This window comes from Clarias gariepinus, chromosome 4 (genome assembly GCF_024256425.1).
Source record: "Clarias gariepinus isolate MV-2021 ecotype Netherlands chromosome 4, CGAR_prim_01v2, whole genome shotgun sequence".
Lineage (NCBI taxonomy): Eukaryota > Metazoa > Chordata > Actinopteri > Siluriformes > Clariidae > Clarias > Clarias gariepinus.
Genome location: NC_071103.1, coordinates 3,408,657 through 3,431,293, shown reverse-complemented (window position 1 = coordinate 3,431,293; position 22,637 = coordinate 3,408,657). Strand labels below are relative to the sequence as shown.

General features: G+C 38.9%; 1 protein-coding gene across 3 annotated transcripts in view; it reads left to right on the top strand.

Annotated features, from left to right (window-relative positions):
• Positions 1-22,637, top strand: part of st18 (ST18 C2H2C-type zinc finger transcription factor) — a 48,546-nt gene that overhangs the window by 19,154 nt on the left and 6,755 nt on the right. For all 3 annotated transcript variants that reach the window (XM_053493731.1, XM_053493733.1, XM_053493730.1), the window contains 14 exons: positions 1,584-2,153; positions 4,193-4,327; positions 9,264-9,354; positions 10,371-10,463; positions 10,779-10,987; positions 11,599-11,786; positions 13,839-14,084; positions 14,695-14,807; positions 15,425-15,487; positions 17,223-17,291; positions 17,486-17,548; positions 17,794-17,874; positions 21,456-21,671; positions 22,468-22,556. In XM_053493731.1, coding sequence (XP_053349706.1) covers positions 1,584-2,153; positions 4,193-4,327; positions 9,264-9,354; positions 10,371-10,463; positions 10,779-10,987; positions 11,599-11,786; positions 13,839-14,084; positions 14,695-14,807; positions 15,425-15,487; positions 17,223-17,291; positions 17,486-17,548; positions 17,794-17,874; positions 21,456-21,671; positions 22,468-22,556 — 2,226 coding nt within the window. The remainder of the gene's footprint in view (positions 1-1,583; positions 2,154-4,192; positions 4,328-9,263; positions 9,355-10,370; positions 10,464-10,778; positions 10,988-11,598; positions 11,787-13,838; positions 14,085-14,694; positions 14,808-15,424; positions 15,488-17,222; positions 17,292-17,485; positions 17,549-17,793; positions 17,875-21,455; positions 21,672-22,467; positions 22,557-22,637) is intronic.

Here is a 22,637-nt window from a genome sequence, read left to right as displayed (position 1 = left end):
TTGGACAGGCTCGGTTTATCACACCTCTGTCGTGATTCAGGCGGGTCTATGAAAAGAAAAAAAAAGGGAAGAAAGGAAGGAAACGAGGGCCGTTAGAGTGCCTTAATGGGAATGATGTGTGTTTCCTGAACTGCACATTTCATTTAGATTTCATCTGGGAAATTCTCTGACCGCATTTTTACACCTCGATTCATTTAAACCTGATATCATTTCAACCTTATAATATACAGAATAAATATTATTTTAGTTTGATGTAATTTTGTAGAAATAAAAATGTATTAATTACTCGGTTATAAATTGACATTTTCTTGTAAAAAAAAAACACTCACGTCTCCGAAAAACATAAGAATAAAACGGTCAAAATGTAGAGCAAAAGCAAACGTTCAAACAGACTTGGTTAAACAAATCCATCTACAGTTTGTTTAAAACCCTGAAAATGACTCGGCCCAGCCCTGATCGTCTGTGTAAGGGTTTGCGCTCAGGACCGGCCGTAAAAAAGATTTCTCTTCGAGTAGCCGGCTTCTCTGGCTTCCTACATCAGTAGGAGGACTGGCGACTCGAAATCGGCCCTAGGTGTGAACGCGTGGGTGATATGGACATGGCGTGATGTCTGATTTGACCCGCGTCCCATCCAGGGTGTATTCCCGCCTCGCTCTCAGTATTCCTGAGATCCCTGGGAAGAAGGAACGATCCTTTAAGCAATTTAATAAACTAAAAAAAAAAAATCTATAACAGATACATGAATAAGGTTAAAAGAAAAAAAAAGACATTTTGAGGTGATTTCTACTTTCTCACTCATCTGCCACGAAAAAAACCTCCAAGGATTTCCTTCATTATTTGTTCCTAAAGGTATATAATCTTAGAAGAAAACACTCAGTGTTTATTTTTGTTCCTTTTCTGTTTTAATCAAAATGATGTGTAAATTATGTTGTTCAGTAAAATCAAACTATATTGTCATATTTCATCTAAGTAAAAATGCCCACAGATCCAGACTTGTGGGCCGCCCCGTACAGTACTTCTCCTTTGATTTTTTCTTCCAGATTTGAATCCAAAGCCTTTCTGTTTTTAGACTTTTTAAATCAAAAGTAATAAAGAGTTAAACATTTTTTTTCAGTTTTTTTCATTTCTTCGTGTATATTAAGAGCAAATCATTTCATGTCTTGCTCTGCTAAGCTGGTGCTCATATTTAAAAATTCATGTCCAAAGTAGTGTTTTTTTTTTTTTTTTTTTTTTGCTTGTCCAATAATCCTCTAAGTCAGCAGACAAAATCTAAGAAGCTCAAAAACAATCTAGGAGTCGTGTACATCTTACCCGAGCCATCAGTCTGCAGATTACTTTAGTCAGAAAAACAGAACAACAGATGATAAGTTCCATGTTTATTTGTTTATTTCCTCTTCCACAAGGACGTCTTGACGGCCCGGTTAAAAAGCCTGTGCTTGTTGTTTCTGCGTGTTCGCTTGATTATGCGGAGTTAATTTGCTCTCGCAGGTTGTGACTACATATTGTGCGGTGATGTACATTCTAACGATTGCTGTCTGAAACATTTCCAAGGTGCTGAACTTTCCCGTTTTCTGTTTTTTCAGACGAAGACCTTGACTGCCTCGACTACAGAGACAAATCTCACGGCTCGCTGTCGTGGTCGGAGCGCACCAGCTTGTGTTCTCCCGAACCGTCCCAGAACGAATGCGAGGAGAAATGGCTCGATAAAGACCTTTGTGAAAAAAGCCCAGAGAAAGAAACAGACCGAGAGGAATGTGGGTGGATTAGTTCTCGCCCTCTGACCGCGCCCGGTGCTGCGTGCCCGAGCCCTAACTCCGCCGACGAAGCCCGGCCCGAGAAACACTTTGGACTTCAGCTCCCGATGTACATGAGTCACGCGGCCAGTGGGCTCCTGATGGATGATTTCGCCTACTCGAGGGAGGTTAGTGACAACGAGGACGAGGCCCAGGTGCCCAAGCTGGACGACCCCTTTGGAGGCTGGGCGCTGGGCATGGGCATGGAGCGGGCACGGCTCAACCTGGGCCTCCTGGAGCAGGCCATGCACAGGCAGCTCCTCCACGGTGCCTACAGGGAAATGGACCGCTTCCTGTTGGAACGGGTCAACCAAGAAAGGAGACAAATGGATGCGCGTGCTATCTACCATAACAGCAAAGGTAATAAATACTACTGCTGCAGCTCTACTGTTATTACTGATAGTCGTTTTACTACTGCTGCTTGTAGTACTTATACTGTAAAAAAAAAACTACTTTTACCACTACAGATAATAACAGTAACAGTAATACTACTCTTAATAACTATTAGAATATTATTATGACTGCTCTTACAACGCTACTACGAATATAAATACTACTATAAATAAATATTAAAATACTAAAATGCAACTTATAATAATACTAAGATATAAGATAATACTAGTACTATTGCAATAATTAATTAGTAATAATACCCCAATAAAAATACCAATATTTCTACTAATAACATTATTACTACTGCAATGAAAAATACTACTACTACTACAACAAATAACACTAGGTCTAAAAACACAACTATTGTGCCTAAAATAACATTACTACTGTTATTACTATAGATAAACCTGCTTATAACAATACTACTACTAGTCCTACTAATAACACTATGAAAAACAATGCTGCTATTACAGACTGCTATTACTACAACTACTACAAATACATACAAAACTACTATTACTCTTACTAATCCATATTCTACTACAAATAACTCTACTTTTAACAATACTACTGATTTTAGTAGTATCTTTTACTACTATATTTTTATAATGTTAATGCCATTGTAAATAACAACACTGCTACTACAGACAGTACCACTCGTACGAATACTTACACTACTATGATACTACCACTACAATTTGTAACAATAATTTTACTAAGAATAACAATACTACCACTACAGACAGTACTAATGCTAAAAGCAACTACATTACTACTTCTAAGTTACTACTACAGCTACTACTACATTATTAATGTTGATTCTACTAAGAATAGAAATACATTTAGCACTGACAGAACAACTACAAATACTACAATGTTTAATGTTAATACTACTATAAATAACAATAGTGCATACAATAACTCCATATAATCAATAATTCTAAATTTATTATGAATGATGATTAAACTACATGTATATAAACACTACTACTGTTATTACACAGCAAACTCCCTAGTGTCGAATGAACACCCTCCAGTATACTGTATGTCCAAATGGACTCAAATTCTGAAAATGTTCATTTAAGACTGTGATTTTTACATGGGAAATATTATAACTATTATGAATACTACTACTAATATTAATAATTCCACTGCTATTACTACTGCTAATAATAATAAATGAAATAAATTGTACTTTGTAGTTTATTTACAATCTAACTAAAAGCCTGGCTCTAAGCTACACGCCACTGTATTTATGTTGACGTTTATGTTAAAATAGCGAGCTATGATATGATGTATGTACAGTATGATATGCGACTGTATCCTGTATTACGTCAGTTAAGTTCAGGCGGCACTGACTAACAACACTTGGACTCCCCAGTGACTGTTGCCATTATAAGAGCGTGGCATTAGACTCTCGTCTCAACACCAAGAACTCAAACAGAGGTGAACTAGAAGGCAGCGTCGCCAAGTGCATTCATTTACTCATGAATTTATTCTCTCCTAAACAGGGTGGTAAATTTTAAATACCACATCCCCGAGTTTATTTGTAATCTCATTAATTTTGCTGGCCTTATGGTCGAAGGGATAATTTCACACGGCGCAGGCTGCAAACGGCATCCTGTCTCCGGATGGTAATGAAATACACTCGTACTGAGGATCTGTCCTTTATTCCATGCGTGATTTATCTCCAGAAACAAGCAGCAGAAAAGGGGGCAAAGACCAGAGATACGGGGAAGGACAGAAAGAGTTCTGACCCTGAGGGAGAGCTGATCCCGCTTGAACAAACACATACTGGCGATAAATATAACTGTGACAGGCATCGAGTAGAGATTTAACCCTGTTTATACTGTACACCCGAAAAAATCCCTCGAGTGCTGTTCAATCCCAAAAGTATAAAAGTACAATAGTAGAATTCTAGCTGATGTCAGATCAACACTTTGATATTTAAGTAATTTTCCCTGTGAGATAAGTTAAGATCTTTTTGATTGTGTGTCATCCCATAGACTCGCTAAGAACAGATAAGAAAGACATCAAGTGTCCGACCCCAGGGTGTGACGGGACGGGTCACGTGACTGGATTGTACCCACACCACAGAAGTCTGTCGGGATGTCCCCACAAAGTCCGAGTGCCTCCTGAAAGTGAGTGTTTGTCACGACTTCTACTCCAAATGATGAGCCACATCTCATTAAACTAACTTCACCTGAATGGTTCTGTACTTCAGGGCTACATGATAAGAACATTGTACTGAAGTTCTACATCAGAGCTAACACCGATGCTAAATTATATAGTTATAATAATACGTTATAGTTCAAGGTTTTTTTTATTGTAATTGTAATCAATACTAGAAGTCTGAAATATATGTAGAAGTGTAAAAAAAATAACTTTGGATCAACTTAAAATCAAAAATCAAAAAAAGCAGCAAAAAAGTCCAAAACATAATTCGTCTGGTTGATAACCATAACTGTTTAAGACAACTTGTTTTTCCACTTTGTAAAAACTTCAACCTAAAATTAAGCATTACCTTCTAGTATATTTTTTACTTTGAAAGAAACTACAGTTGGACCTCAGCATACAAGCGTCTCACCATAAGAATTTTTACCTTAAGAACTAAAAACATTTTTCTGCATACGAACGAATGCCGGCTAAATTGCGCGTGCGTCCGGAACTCGTTCAAAACTTCAGGGAAAAGCCAAGTGAAGCGAGTTTACTTTTTTGTGAGTTTTTAGCATTTTGTGTAAGATTACATGGGTCCTGAGAATGTTTGTGAGGACGGTAGCAAGAAGAAAAAGAAGCCGCCTTTAGTTTGTTTGTTTTTTAAAGCAGCTGGTGCCAAGAGGAATCATAAATTAAGATGAAGTGAGGTTTAATGTATATTTATTTAATATTTTACTTAATTTACATGTCTTTTATAAATATTTAAATTGTTTTTTTATGCAAAAAAATAAATTGATGATAGTGTTGGAAATTGGTGATATTTTTGGGTGGCTGGAACGGATTATCTGCATTTACATTATTTCCTTTGGGAGAATGTGTTTCAACTCCGGAATGGATTAAATTCGTATGCCGAGGTACCGCTGAAATTAAAATACTCTCAATGAAGTTACGTTTTCTGAAGTTAAATGATTGAGTCAAACTAAGATTTATAAAAATTATATCTGCTGCATTAGCCTTATGAAACCATACTGAAACTGAAACTTTTACCCCGAGAAAATGTAAGTACTATAAATTTAATTGTTTTAAGGTAAAAATGGCCCAAACAGCTGCGTAACATTGAGCAGTGTCGCGGATCTCGACCTGGAAGACGACCTGTCCTGTTAATTTTAGTGTTTTCCCGGCTCGATCACACCCACTTCGATTCAGGAAAGTCTGCTCAGTAGGTAGAAAAAAAGGTCTGGTGGGGGAAAAAAACAGCTTTCTGACAGTTATTTCACAGTTATGGAAGGAGTCTCCAGTGTCAGGGATTTGCAATTGTCAACAGTTTTATTCATTTATTATTATTTTGTTAGATTTTGGCTTGATTCCCTCAAAAAAGGGAAAAATAAAAGAAGAAGAAGAAGAAGGCTGGTAAGGTGTTAAACGTAAATGGGAAGAGGAGTGGATAAAGAGCGAGACAACATGCACTGGCAAATTTCTGATGTATAAGGGAAATAAAACACTTTGTTACAGGATAATAATTAACTTTAAGTGCTGTTGATTATATTTTATTCTATTTTACAGTTTATTCTGAAAATGAGTTTAATAAAAAAAAATTAATTTATTTTACAAATGGAGTAAAACACTTTGAAACTACTGTTATTCTAAAATCGTCAACTTCAGGATGGTAACAGTAACTCTGCCTCGTCACACCGCTGCATCGTTAGCATAAGTTTTTTTTTTTTAGATTTTTTTTTTATGAACTTGTACGCAAAAACTAGCAGTGATTTGAATAATGTGCATTTACCTGTAGACTGTATTGTTATGTACCAGGATAAATTCGGCGTAGATTTAATCAAGCAGATTTTCCAGAAGGCACACAAAACACGTTTGTCATTTCACAAGTTCTGCTCTGAAGTTTGTCTACTGCTTTTGATTTACTGTGGTATGCAAATCAGCATCATGGTGTGGAAACACTTATTTTTTCACGCGCTGCCTTTTTTTTCTCTCTCTCTCTCTCTCTCTTTCTCTCTCAGCCATTTGAAAGCAACACAAACGTTCACCATTAAACAGGGAGGCAACAAAAGGAACAGCAAATGTAATTAAGGGCTTTCAGTATGAAAGTCGTAGAGCTGCAGCAGTCTTCCGCGAATCAAAGGACTAGAGCGGATGTAGCGCTTGGAAATAAACGGACAGGCATGTCCTCCAAACTAAATGAAAAAATGTGCACAAAAGGGAAAAGTTATTAGGGATACAGGACTCCTTCTCCAGCGCTAGTGTGTGTGTGTGTGTGTGTGTGTGTGTTTTACACAACTGTAGTCTGTTTCCTTGTTGATATATGAAACGCAGATTTATTTCCAGCTGCATGAGGGAAACAAAAACAGTGAGTGTGTAAGTGTGAAGTTTGTTGCTGGTAATAGGATAAACTATAATCTGTGTCTTAATGCTCATGAGTTAATTGACTAAATGCAATTTTCTCTTCACCGCCCAATTTATTTATTTATTTATTTTTAAAATCCCAATATTCTACCTAGAATTAGTGTACACTCACAGAGTCACCCACCCCAGCTATCTGTACACACATGCGTTCAAGAATAAATACGCTATTCGATTCTTGAATGGGATTGGTCAGAAGGTGGGGATTCGTTTTTCTCAAGAGCAGCTTGTTTTTTGTTCGCGTGAAATTGTGTGAAATGATTTTGTGAAGTTTTCTGTACCATGCGTTTATTTAGGATATACTGAAGTGTCTATAAAGCTGTCACCTCCTGGAGTTGAACTTCTAGAAGAGTTTATGCTGATTACGCTGCATTTTCTTCTTCTTTAAAAGTTAGAAAGGAAAAAGAAAGGGCGCGACGACTGTTTACCGTTTGGGATAAAACATGCGCCGTAAAGTGTTGCGGTATAAAAGGAACAGAACACTTGAGGACGTGCTGTTACAGGGAAATAATCAACACTCCAACAGATGATTTGTTCTTAAACAGCATGCCGTGTCATCTTTTATTCCTTATATGTATTTTTTTTCTTGCTTTACTAAATCCACTTTCGTACGCTGAAAACAGTGATGGAGTCAAAGATCTCCAGACAGTTTAAGGATTCATTAGGGCAAAAGGGAAAAGTAGTGAGTAATGTAGACAGAACGGTGTTGCAAATTGCTTGTTGTTGCAAATTCTGAGATTTAAACTGCGTATGAAAAGCACCCGTGTGTGATTTGAATAGAATTCTATTGTGCGTTCGTTACTTTGCATCTGAAAATTTACATCGCGCGTAGAACATTTTTTTCTGCCCAAGAGTACAAAGTAGGATTTTATTTTTTAATGAACTTATTTATTTTAGATACTTGATATCTAGATATCACCACCGCTTCTGAAACGTTGTATTGAGCGATCAGAGGCGTGATGCAACACTCAGATTGGTTTATAAGTGTTTTTTACGGCTCTACACTTTCCATGTGAGAACGGTCGACATGATAGGCTAAATGTAGGTTTGTATAAAAACATGCTGTGGATTGAAACTTGATTGAAACATAACCCCGAAGAGTCTCAGTCCTCAGTGCTCGCCGGAGTAAACTTTCTAATGTGCGTACAGTATACTTTAAACCTGGGCAATAAAATGATCCTTTCATTTTTTTTTTCCAGCTCATATGACTGAGTGGCTCTGGTGTGAGTTGGTCTCGATGTACACTGAGACAATGGCACGGTCATGGAAAGTGTGATGCGCAGAGGAGACGCAGCGAGATTATGACAAGTACAAATCGTTGGCTGGGTGACAATTAGCAACGTAACGGGTTTATCGAGTGTAGTAATTAATTATTGTTTTTATTGACTTAACTGATTTGCAATTCACAATCGCGTATTCTCATTTGTAACAGATAAAAGAATTGAAATCCTGGATTTAGTTCAGTTTAGTTTGGTTAAGGGAAATAAGGTATTTATTTTTAAGCGCGGTGATATTCGTAACGAGCAAACTGGTGCAAAGTCAAATTGGAGATTTGGAGATTGGAAACGTAATTTAAGTTGAATTTGGGACAAACAACCTTGACTGTGTAAGTGCACGCTCTTGTTTACAATATTTACAGAAACAATGTTTTCGGTCGTATCCCTATGCAAACACTATAGTGATAAAAAACTTTATATTTAAACAATTTCTATTTCATTCATTATTCTGGCATAGAAAGTTAAAGTTAATGTTTTAATTAAAAAAAAAAAAAAAAGTCTAGCAAATATCGACACGGTGAACACGGTACCACACTGCTCACGTTCTATACTGTAGCTTGTCTTGATGTCTTAAAGAATGCTGCTTTAACATTAAACTTTGTAATGATGAGCCTAAATGACTAAAGTCAGAACCCATTGGTGGTGTTAAAGTGTGTTAAAGCTCTGAGTTTCTGATCAAAATGTCGGCGGGTCCAGCTCCACCAGGTTGGTGCTGTTGGGCCCTTGGGCGAGGCCCCTAACCCTCATCGGGTCCAGGGGGCGCCGTATAATGGATGACCCTGCGTTCTGACCCCAGCCTACTAACAAAGCTGGTTTACAATACAGGAAATTGGCAATTTTGTAATAATTAAAGATCAACACATAAAATTAATAAGAAAAATATTGTAGCTTTTTCCTGAAACCATTTTATTCCAAAATTACAGTAACTAATCTCTGACACTGGAGACTCCTTCTAAGAATTAAACATGAACCTCTCCTTACAGAAATAATTCACAGCATATATGATCAGTTCACGTGAAACATCTGTGTGTTACTAAATTACTAAAAGAAGAATATAATGGACTATATGGTTCTAGGCGTGCGGCTGCTGTGAAGTCTCTGATCTTACTCTTATGTCATTGATGCTAACTTTGTGTCTTTATAACAGCTTTGTTTTCAATCATCAAATCTACAGTATCATGTCATTCTTGCAGCTTTCTGTTGATATTAACTGACGTGTTTCATTCAGTTCTAGCCATGCACGAAAATGTGCTGAAGTGCCCGACCCCGGGCTGCACAGGAAGAGGTCACGTCAATAGTAACCGCAGCACTCACCGGAGGTACGTGTGAACAACCGCCGCTCGTTTAGACACTCAGCAGGGGGATTCTCGGGACGAACGTCACCCACAGCGCGTGTAGATCTGAGTTGAAGATTTGTTTTTCCGATTTTACTCACATTTGGCCAGAATGCTGCTTCAAATGATAAAGTTGTGTTTAAAGTCTTGTCTCACCTTAGCAAGGACTCGTTAGGTGTTTGAGCCTAATAGGAAATGTTAAAACCTTTAAAGATGGTAAAAATGTTGAAAATACAACCTTTAATTAAATGATCAAAGCCTTTCCTGCTTCAGCTTCTACAATGAATATAACTTTTTATACCTTAAAAAAAATTTTTATAACTTGTTTTCCTGGGAAGGTCTTCATGAGAGACAGTTTCATCATGGAGCTTGATGGGTTTTACAAACGCACTCGACACAATACTGTTTTTGCAGGAACGGATCCAGAACAGCTCACCTTCACATTTTTTCACTTAAAATTTTTTCGATTGTCGTTGTTGTTACGTAATTATTTAAATCCATAGATGTTATTTCATAGTTTTGAAATCTGCAGGATTGTTCTAGAATCTACACACACACACACACACACACATTGAGTTAGAAGGTGTGTCCAAACTTTTGCCTGGTACTGTATGTTGAGCCTGACATATACATGCAAATGATCTGGCTTTGTGTTTCAAGAAAAGACTTCATTTGATTGGTTAATGTGTCCCGAGCTGGAATTTTCAGTATCAGGATGAAAAGGTTGAACATCTTTAAAGGGAAATAGCATTTCTTAATTAGCATTTAGTACGTTTACATTTACTATGGTTAATAGCAAAAAACAAACGAAAAAACATTAACATTTATTATTACTGTACTGTGTGTTCGAGTCAAACCAGGACTTTATTGCTATACTTTAACACTGTTTTTGGGTTATACAGAATAGCTAAACAGTTTTGAGAGTAAAAACCCCATTTATGTGTATTATTGTCTTTATAGAAACAAATAAAATCATGAGTGTTTTTTTTTTCATGCCCTAGCCTGTCTGGATGCCCAATTGCTGCAGCGGAGAAAGGTTCTAAACCCCAAGATGACCTGTCCAAGTGTAGACAAACTCCAGACAAGATGGCAAGGTAAGAAAACCCGCAATCGTTTTATCCTTATAAACTATGATTGATTTGTGGTATAAATTTGTCATATTTGTAATAACGTAATTATGGAAGAATTATACGGAACCCTGAGCCACATCAGGTCCGCGGCGACACACGCCAGAGCGAGGGTGAATTCCAGACTGCATGCTTCGCTGTTGTTTTAAAAGCTTCCCTCGAAACATTCAAATTAGTCACCTGAAACCATCATTTGCTTACGGGCGAATAAACGCCTGCACGTGCGTACTCGTGCTCAACACCCGTGCCTTTCTTTCCTTCCTTTCCTTTCCTTCTTTCCAGACCTTTGATTCAGATGAAGAAGTTTGACTTTGGGCAGCTCGCCTACCAGTTTGCCCATCCTGTGAGCGCCCTGCAGGTGGGCATGGCCAAAGAGATGGACAAGTACAGCAAGGGTCACTTCGACTACGCCAGCTTTGACGCTCAGGTGTTCGGCAAACAGAACCAGATGATGTCCGATCAGAATCAGGAGGCCTCGCATCTCCATGACTGTAAGTTAGCAGAGGAACTGATTTTGGGTAGAATTTCCTCTTGAACATCACTAAGTGTTTTGTTTCTTTGAGAGAACAAAAGATTTCCAATGATTACAATGTTCATGTGTTAAAGATCGACATACTACTTTTTTTTTTTTTTTTTACAGATAATGTTATGTTAATGTTGTAGAAAATCGACAAACTCGGTTAGTTCTTGTCCTCTCTTCTTTCCCGTTTCTATGGGACTGTAAAACTCTTCTGACCTGAAAATGGTGAAAAAACTTGTCGAGGGTACCTCCTTCCAGACAACAACAAAAAAAAAAAACAACAACATAAAAACTTTGCCATATCGACATGAATGCACTTATCTGGAGCATCCAGTGTATTGTTACTATGGAAACGGCACTATGGATGCACCGGCACAGCTGCTGCTGCTGCAGAAAATAAATCAACACCTTCAAACCAATCAGCGCTTTAAATAAATTTACCGCTTAAAAGATAACTTTCCACTTAAATGATACATTAAACATAATCCATACACCAAAGCACTGCATTATGGGGACTTATCATTAATTAATTAATCAATTAATTTAATCGGTATTATTCCTGAACACGTGTTTGTCTTGCAGCCGCCGCACAGTTCCCCTGTTTCCTGGCTGCAGGCGGTCGTGTGGCGAAACCCGGGGGGCAAAGCCCAGGCCGACCCCCAGCCCAGGGTAGCGTCCTTCAGTCAGGTACGGCGTCCAGCGCCATCCTCAACCTCTCTACCCGTTACCGGGACAACGGCGATGCCCGACCACTGGCATCGTTCACAAAGGTAATCAAATTAGAGCACTCGCTCGTAGGGCGGGGCGGGGGAGGGGGGGTAGCTATGGTGGGAGTGGAGGGGGGGGGGAGAGGTATTTAATGTGGCTATTCTGTAGCAACTGTGATTTGTGTATGAAAAAGGTGGGAGAGAACATCAAAAGACACTTTTTTGGCACAGAGAACTGTGTGTGTGTGTGTGTCTCTGGTGGCAGAACAACAAGAGAGTTTTTTCTCTCTCTCTCTCTCTCTCTCTCTCCCTCTTTTTTTTCCTCCCCTCCATGCCCCTAAAGCTTTAATGTACACAAAGGAGAATTTGTGTAATCACATCAAAAGGAGTTGGGGAGAATACAATCAGGCTTCTTTCTCGATTACAATTAGACGGCTTTTTTGTAAAACATGTGGTGAGGCATTTGATTTATACTTTTATGCTAATGCCGGGGGGGTGGGGGGGGGGGGGTTCTCCTGGCTCCTGGAGGAAATTGTCCGTGGTGTTGTTATTGTTGTTCGCTTTCAGCCGCAGATGGACGACGATATTTTTGTTTAGTAAAACCTTCGACGCAGTCAGTGCTCAGTAGCGTGGCTTTTAAACAAACTCGGATTAAACCGATTAAACCGATCGCTGGTTAGATTTTTTTAAATGAAATAAACCGAGATCCCTGATATCCCTGAAATCCTGAGATCAGATATACTGTAAGATCGTCGTGCTCGGTATCTGAGTGAGGAAGAACGATCTGATGAGAATCTGCACGTCAAAGACTTTGGTGCTGAATTTATGGGACGCCCTGGAGAAGAACGTCATATTAATATTAGAGGCAACTCCAAGTGTGCCCAAGACACACCCAAGACACGCCCACCTTGTACTTTCTAATGACTGTATATTCAGTATAATTCACTTCAGGTCAAGAGGAGAGGAAGAAACCCTGAGAGCCGAGTAAAAACCCATCCTCGTGAACAGGAGTCCCCGGGACGAGTCATTGTGATTACAGCAGCAGCACCTGGGCAGGACGGAACGTTCGCGCGACCCGTACGACCGCGTCAGTGTGGGATTGAGAACAGCGAGACGGTTATGAAAAGACGTAGTGAAGTTCTGAGGAAGTGTGTTCGGGAAGTGAAATTATAAAATCTATCCTGAGCCGTCGTTAACAGCGGGTTCAGTGAGTTAAAACCTGGCACTAAGAGGAACTAGAGGAGGTGAGGTGTGAAACGATTTAGACACCTACACAGCAAGAGGACCGCGTTCAGTCAGTGGGCAGGGAGAAAGAGAGAGAGAGAGAGAGAGAGAGAGAGAGAGAGAGAGAGAGGGAGAGCAGGTACTGTACAAAGCGAGCACATGAATAAAACAGTGTTAGCTGCTCCGTCATCTGTGGACGTCTGCCTCCAAGTGTCTGTATGCATTTTAAGTACGTCGGCTGGTGCCGTCTCGGGCCAAATGGATCTCTCTCTTCCCGAACACCGTACACTTTCTGTAACCGTGCGCACTTTCTGCCAAGATGTGCGTGCTGGTGTGCCAGTTTATTAGGTACACCGGTCTAACCGAACTGCTGGCGGCTATTAGATGGGGTTCGTTTTTATTTTATTGTTTTATTCACACCAAACATTTACGAATGCTTCTAGAACTAATTCACGTCTTAGAACTCAAAGCCAGCTCGATCTTCACTCACATCAACTCACAGAGAAAACTTAGGAAGACGAGTAACGCTGAAAGTGGAGGAAGTAAAGAAATGTTGAATTGCTTTGTAGAAGATGGACAGACAAGATGACTGAATGATAGACAGACAGTAGTTGTATAGATAAACAGATAGACAGACAGACAGACACATAAATAGACAGATGGATCAATAGATTGATTGATTGATTATTTCTTTAAAAATTGACAGGACAATACTGTAAAAATTGGGGCAACATAAATAAGTAAACAAACAAACAAACAAACGTGCAGTACAGCAACAATAAAACGTTTAATTAATGAATCAATCTAAATACTATTCATTAAAATGTAATTATTTAAACGTAATTAATTGAAGAAAAAAATACTGACCAACCCGTCGTGTGTCTCTTTCAGGACTCTGTGATTGAAGTAGACGAGAACGGTACTCTGGACCTGAGCATGAAGAAGAAGAAGGAGAAGACCACGGACTCGCCGGTCGCGCCCGCGTTAGGAGACGCCGCGTTCACCCCTCCCGAACCCTCTCTGGCCAAAGTGGGCGGACTCCAGATCTCCACGGCGTTCTTCCGAGCCGTGTACGAGCAGGAGGGCTGGGACGCGCCCCTGAATTTCAGCAAAGCGCCGCTTCATCAGGACAAAGACGTACGGCAATAATTACACAGATTTCTCAACGCGTGGTAGAACAGTCTGTGAGGGACGGTGACAATACCTTCAAATTAAAACTCTTAAATTGAGGTTAAAGTTCCTTCGACTAAGATGAGATTAGCTCACATTGTACCGAAGCAGTGTTGAATCATCAGTTCTGACTGGGAAGCCACTGCTGACATGGTGAGGTTTTCTATGAGGACATGTTTATTTGTCGTTTGTGGAAGTATCAGTGCTTCGTAACAGTCAGAGGTTAAGAGTGTGTAACGTTTCCGAAGCTTCATTTCAAAGGAAATTGGTAATATCGAGATCCCTGAGTGTTTCGGCCCTGACAAACCAAAGCAAGCCGTTCGCACATCTGTCTGATTCCTCTGCCAACATCTGGCCCTTAAAGATATTTACCTCAAACATGTAACATGGAAGTCAATCCCAAAGCTTATGATAAATTGTACATGGTATTAAAAGAGAGTTCAGATGGATTAATACGCGCCGTAGCGATCGCTGCGATACTCAATCGACGCGGCTCGGCCTGGAACAGCTGGTGCGCTTACATTACACTACGTTTTGATGTCACTTTCCTTCTGGGTAATAATTCTGCATCTTGTAGATGGAGCAGCTGGACAGGATGTCGCTCGAGGATAAAGTCTTCGCCGGAGACGCGAGCATGACCGGTGCCAAGAACAAGATGCTCATACGAGACACCAAGAAAGAGCTGATGAGGTACGACAGCAGAGCAAGAACACATGGAGCGATTAAAACGGGGTCGTCTCTGCTCGTTTCATAGCTATACTTTATTAGACTTTATAATAGCTGTCAATATTTACATTTTACATAATGACCCAATCAGAGGAGTTTCGGGAATAAAAGCTTTAATTTATTCCCTTGGAAGCGAAACCGGTGAGCCACCACTTCACAAAAGTGAATATTTACATAAAAAGAAAGAAAGAAAAAAAAAGAAAGAAAAAAAGCTCCAGGTGATGGCAGGTGTGTATGTACAAGTGGACATGTTTCACTTGTTACTCTTGAGTGAAAACAACGAATAAAAGTCCTAAAATATACATTTTAATATGCTACATATTTTAAAATAATAACTGTTTTCTGTTTGAACAAAATAATAATAAAATATTTATTATTTAACTATTTATATATATATATATATATATATATATATATATATATATTTTTTTTTTTTTTTTTTTGGTAACTGAGATGTACGAGTTTAATGTTTAAATAGAAACCCTTACACTTTCTGTCTAAAAAAAAAAAAAATACAGCGAGAGAGCGAGAGAATAATTAATTTCAATCTGAACACCTCTAACACACATTCTGTGTGACAGCTGTCCAACACCTGGTTGTGACGGGAGCGGCCATGTGACAGGAAATTATGCATCGCACAGAAGGTAAGAGAAAATGCTCGCTCGCGTCTCAGCAGAAAAACTAAAATTATTTCATGCCTCGTTCCACGCTCTGATTTATAATCACATTTATTAATTTTTTTATGAATCTGATAAAGCTGAATCACCCAATGCGAATCACATGAATCACCTAATGTATTTTATCCCTTCAAATGATTTATATCATGTGACTCAACTTGTTCGCCTAACGTGATTCATCCAGTTTATCAGATTCAACCCAAAGCGATTAATGTGAATCACTAAATGCAGTTTCACCTGATGTACTTTATTCCTTCAAATGATTTATAACATGCGATTTATGCAAGCCTCCTAATGTGATTCATCTGATTCAAATAAAGTGATTCATCCGATTCAACTGAAGTGATTAAACCGATTCACCCAATTTATCTGTTACAATTCACCCTGATTCAATTCACCTGAACGTATTGATCTAATTCAGTAATATAATTCATCCAGTTCAACCGAAGTGATGAGTCAGGTTCATAAGATTGACCCGATGTAATTCGTTCATTCAACAAACATGATTCATCTCATGCGATTCGCATAATTTACCCGTGACGACTCATCCCACTCATCTGACGTGATTCATCCAATTCACTGATTCACTCAATGCAACTCGTCTAGTTCACAGAACGCACTTCTCTCTCTCCTCTGCCTCTGTCTCTCTACTCTGTTCTGACTGGCCTCCCTCCTTTATGCTTTTTTTTTTTTTTTTTGCATTTTTCACTTCTTCCAAACAGGAATCATTCAAAAATATCTGTCTTTTTTTTTTTTGTTCAAAATAAATGAGAAGTTTTTACATTAAGGTCGTTTTAGCTGAATATATAATAATGGAAGTGAACATATACTGTAGCACTGCACCTGCACAATGAGGTCTGCTTTATATATATATTTATATATTATTTTTAAATGTCACATCACATATTTCGCCATCATTTTAGTGCTTATCATATTTGTATCCGGATTTAAAAACAACAACAAGTGGGCGTGGTCTAAAGTGGTCTTTACTCCGCCTCCTCTTGGTATCTGTATTCATAATCGTTTAATGATGCAGTGTGGCACTTATAGTCACAGCGCATCACTAATATACTGTACTTATAATAATTAATAAAACACATTTGTAGATTTAAATAAGTGTGCACATCACACTTGTTTGCATTACCTCGTCATCTTGTTGTCTGGTTTCAGCACATGATTGTTTTTGTAATTGATTGATTGAGTTTATAAACTCATCCCCCTCCCCCCCCCCCCCGCAACAACAGTTAACAAAACTGACAACAAAACAAGTTAAAAACAAAATAACAAAAACAAAACAACAAAACCCAAAACAAAATAACAAATTCAAAACCAAATTAACAAAACAGAAAACAAATTAACAAATTCAAAACCAAATTAACAAATCCGAAAACAAAATAACAAAACTAAAAACAAAACAACAAAACCCAAAACAAAATAACAAATTAGTTTTGGGTGTTGTTATTTTGTTTTGGGTTTTCGTATTTTGTTTTTGAATTAGGTACTTTGTTTTCCATTTTGCTAATTTGGTTTTGAATTTGTTATTTTGTTTTGGGTTGTGTTATTTTGTTTTCAGTTTAGTTTTTTTGTTTTCAGTTTTGTTTTTTTGTTTTCAGTTTTGTTAATTTGTTTTGCACTTCAGGGCCACCGTAGTAAAGTCTTACTCAACATGTTTTTACACATTTGTGTGTGTGTTTTCCCGTAGTGTATCTGGATGTCCGTTAGCCGACAAGACCCTCAAATCCCTGATGGCTGCAAACGCCCAGGAACTGAAGTACGAGATTTTTTACAACCTGATGATGTGACTCATGAGTTTTGTGATGTTTATGTTTGTGTGTTAAACTATGGTGTCCATGTCGTAGTAGATCATCCAAGAGACTTAACTTCTACACTATGATTAGAATGTTAGCTGAAATGCTCTTCAGGAGACTTGCAGTAGATTAACACGCTCCGCGTTGTGGTTACCAGGTGCCCGACCCCTGGATGTGACGGTTCAGGTCACGTTACAGGAAACTATGCATCCCATCGAAGGTAGGAGAGCTCTTACACCCAGCACTCCGAAACACATCCCCTCCCCCACCCTTATCCTCCGAATTAAATGAAGGATGAAATACACTTGTGACATTTTGGGACTGACAAGATCGTGGCCTTGTTTCAACACGAGACTGACGGCTTTTAAACGCGTCGACGCGACCAAACAGCCGTATCTTCTCCATGCATGCGTGTGCGCGGCTGAACTCGTCTCAGGTCTGACACTTTATTATTTCTGTGTCTAGTTTGTCAGGCTGTCCGCGCGCCCGGAAAGGCAACCTGAAGCTCACGCCAAGCAAAGACGAGAAGGAGGAGCCAGACATCAAGTAAGACTCTCATGGCGTTTGTGAAATACAATAAGCGATCGCTAAGACAAATGAGCTACGGGTTTATTTTTATGACTTCCTCAAGTTTTTCCTTTTTTTTTCATTCACTTATTTTTTTTCTATTTCAGGTATAAATTTCTCATTCAGTGCAAATTAGCATCAGTCAGAAGAAGCTAAATGCAACAATGCGATTGTGGTTGATGTTGATTTTTATGGATAACATATATTTTAAAAAACAAAAACATTTATAAAATGTTTACATTTCCAGGACAATCTACCATTACCTTTATTAAAATGACATAAGTAAACTTTTAGCATTACACAGGTCATGTGACTTTTTTGTTTCTAATTTCAAAAAATATATTTTAAATATATTATTGAAAGACGTTTTTAAAGTAATAAAACTTAAACTAATGTCTCGTAAAAGTCACGTACAGGTGAAGTGTAAAATGTTTAAACTGAGAAAGGGCTGTACTAAATGATGTTGATCAGGACCTTATATATAACTTTATTTTTAGTTTATTCTTATGATCAAATTTTGTGTAACTCTGTAAAAAAATAGATTTTAGAAAATTAAGTTCATAATTTATTTTTTATTTTAATTTTTTTTAGGGATAATTCTCTAAACAACATCCTCGGTGGTCTAATTTATTATTTGGTCTGTAAAACACTGCAGAGTAAGACTTTTAACAAGTTTTAAACTAAAAGAGGCCGTTGCTCTCAGTCCAAAGTCAGACAACGTCAATGAGTGTCTTCTCACGTTTACATTTGTTAGTTATTTTTTTAAACTACAAACATGTTTGTTGGGTTTTTTTTACTTTCTAATACAAACTGACCATTTTGATTCATACAAATTCACATTTCATACAAACCTAAATAATTATTTTGACTATGTAAAGCTGCTTTGCGGCAATGAAAATTGCTAAAAGCGCTATACAAATAAAATTGAATTGAATTGAATTAATACGAAGGCAGGACGGATTGGGACTTGGACCAAATCAGGTGCAGCAAACATAAACTAAATAAAAACACCTCCAGCAAAAACTTTAGAAGTATTCTTTTAATTTATCCATATCTATAGTATGAAATTGAGTTTGCTTCTTCGTAAGAAACATTTATAGAAAATTGTTTTAGCACGGAGTAAAAGTAATGGTGTTCTGCTAAGTTCCTTAACATGGGAACATTTTCATGAAAGGGATGTTTATGCTTTGTGGTTTCTTAGAAATATGACTTTTTTGATCTTATTAACTGAGAGAAAGAGAGAGAGAGAGGCTGTTTATAAATTCTATAACTACCTTACATTTTCCTGACCTTTTACAACATTAAATAAAAACTATTTCATAAATGAACACTTCAAGTATCGTGTAATGTAAAATAAAATGTAGTTACTTTCTAAACACACGTTCAAAAGACTCACATGAGCTACTGGGGCTTTTTTTTCATGCATACTGTATATCTATCTTAGGAATCAGGCAACAACACACCTTATACATCACATCGCGAATACAAATATATCAGTGTGAAAGAGATTCTTGCTCGGTGTTGCGTTTACATCTGGGCCAGTATGTTTTCTTTTAATTACAAACAGAGCTCAGACGTGACCCTCGCAGCAGGAACATCAGGAACATGTCAAAGGGAGTAAGAGTGTGAGCGAGGGAGGGAGGGAGGGATGGAGGGACGGAGGGACGTAGCGAGCAGACCCGCTGCATCTATAATGTTCCTAGATTATTCTAAATTGGTGGCCATATGGCATGACTCCATTTTCCATTGTGGTGTGTGTGTGTGTGTGTGTTTTCTGTGGTCACTACACTCGTCTGCGTGTAAGAGGTGCACTGGAGTTGCGATTTCCTCTAATTAGAGCCACCGACAACATTTTCCCCCCCGCCCGAGCGGGCTATTTGTTCCATCCCAGGTAGCCTTTCACCTGTCCCGATATGGGCTACCGAAGAAAGGGCCAGTGACCCAGAAATCATCCGCCGTTTTTTTGTCCCCCTCCTCCCTACATTTCCACCTCCTAACAATTATCTGCAATTTGTGTCATTCCATTTCTGACCTCAGGGTGAGAGGCAAAAAAAAAAAAGAAAGAAAAAATTAAAATCTAGACTTTTTTTTTTTTTTGCTTGTTTTTATGTGAGGTTTTTCTGTTTAGTTCCAAATCGAGCGTATTAACCTTTATAATTATTTATCCAAGCTTGTTTTTGTCATTCTCTCTTTCTCTCTCTCTCTCTCTCTCTCTCTCTCTTTTTTTTTAAATACATTTTAATCAGCATTTCATCGGATTAATCTTCTTAATGGTTTAGGGGCAGGGAAAAAATGTATATTCCCACTCAGCAAGTTCACATCAGTATTTATAGATGGTGTGTGTGTGGTGTGTGTGTGTGTGTGTGTGTGTGTGTGTTAACGAAAAGCGATAAATGAAACGTTCCTTTTTTTAGGAGTCGCGTTCCGGCTATTAGTTCGCCGCAGCTTTTTCTTTACACCCCGGTGATGAAATAACAGTGCAAGCAAAGCGCGGAGCCCACTTGAGCTCGGCCTCAACCAGATAATCTACTATAATAAACGTGTCACTGTGCAGTGATTTGGAGTGTAAGGGAACAAAAGAGTATCTGTCTTTGTGCGGCAAGAGGTTTAATTTAAGCGGGGGCAAAAGGTTGGGCCGCATCTGCACGCGCCCCCCGGCGGGGTGACCCACAAATCAACACACACACTCTCTCTCTCTCACACACACACACACACACACACAAAAAGCACACAACAGAGAGCCGCTGCTTTGTTTGGGTCTTGAAATGCAACCTGTCACAGTGACCTCGTTCTACAGCCGATACGCCTGGTCACAGAGCTATTAAACCATAAACACGGTAAATAAAGATGGAGGATTTGAACACGCGGCGGTGTGCACACCATCCGCCCGGGTTTATTTACAAGCAGGATTATTTATAGTTTGACGCCGTTTTTATTTTTTTTAATACATGGCCTTATATGATCGAGGAAGAAAACAACACTCTGATGCTCTGGGTCATTATATAAAATAAAAAGTGTGTGTGTGTGTTTTTCATAGCTAAGTGTTATGACTCATAATTCTTTCTGCATTTTATCTGCTTGAAATGTGTCTAGTTGAAATGCATTTATATGTGCGTGTGTGTGTGTGTTATAATAAGTGGCTTAACAATTTATCAATTTATTATTATTATTATTATTAGTTTATTCTCCAGGCATCATACAGTATTTTGACACATAATATTGTTTTATATCCCTAAACGCCGTGTGTCACTCATTCAAGGGGAAACATTTTAGAATCCTGTGAATATTTTTGATATATTTTCTCCGCACCACATTTTTTTTTTACTTAACTGTAACAATATAACGTTAAACACTCTACTGTAGGAAAGAAAATGACTCACAGAATCCCTCTAATCCTCTGCGAGCGCTCTGAGAAGGACATTATTTACAGTACAGAGCTGTTTCCCTCACACCGTTCTGCGATTCATCATCGGTGCGAATGTGAGCGGCAGTAGAGCCGAGTAGGCAGCCCACGTCTCCCGCGGACGCGCTTCTGATTTCTGGCGTCTCCTGTGTGTTAGGTGCCCTGTAGTGGGCTGTGACGGGCAGGGCCACGTCTCGGGGAAATACACCTCCCACCGCAGTGCTGGCAGCTGCCCCGTCGCTGCGAAGCGGCAGAAGGAGATGAACGGCATGGCCTTCTCCTGGAAAAACTGCAAGCAGGAGCTGCCTCACTGCCCTCTGCCTGGGTGCAACGGTTTGGGCCACGCCAACAACGTGTTCGCCACACACAGGAGGTGAGTGAGGGCCGACCTGAACCGTCACCACGTGCCCCCGACCCTTAGTCACTTTATATTTTCGGTTATAAAAACAATAATGATCCAACACGTTCAGTAAAATCCATTTCCGTTCTCCAATTTGGGGAAGTAAATGAAATCAGATGCAGAAAAGTTCCTCTATGTTAAAACTGTAAATTCAGGATTACGCCAAGTTTTAGATGCACCCCTGATGCTCTCATACAGGTTAGAACTTGAGCTTATGTGCAAAACACACTTAAGTTTAATGCGTTATTCTCATTAACCAACGCAGGAAGTGAGTTTTAATTTCCCACAACTTGAGCTTTTACACACACAGCGTTTTACACTTTTAAACAGAACCCTGGTGTGATCTCATGCTTAATGTGGTTCTTTAGGCAGGTGAGAAAACAGCAACACGCACAGATGTGAAGCAAAAAAATCCAGCCCGAGACTACTGACTGATGTGGTCTCATTCCGCTTTGAAGTGAATTTGATCGTTCATTTATTGGACTCTGGATTAACTCGAATGCAGGAAGTGAATAAAAAGTGGCTGATCCTGAAGACACGGACATGTCTCAATTTGGACACTCATCCCACAAAGGATTTACCCTTTGGGCCGGACCTTTGAAATGAGACATCCTTAGCCTTAGCCGTGTGACGTACTCCTGGTCTTCAAATGCAGCTAAGAGACAGGGCTGTAGTACGACAGGAGTCTTGTGAGTTTGTGAAGTTGTATGCGGTATGAAACTGAAACCACTCAAGTATAAATTTCCGTGTTTTCTTCCTCTCTCTCCAGTTTGTCAGGTTGCCCGCTAAACGCTCAGAGCATCAAGAGGAAGCTCTCAGGAGACGAGATGATGACTATCAAACTGAAAACCAGCAGTGGTGTGTTTAATGCTCTTATTGTTTTGTTTTGTTTTTTCCTACACAATAACTTCTTCACTGCTGCTGTAACTCGTCCTAACT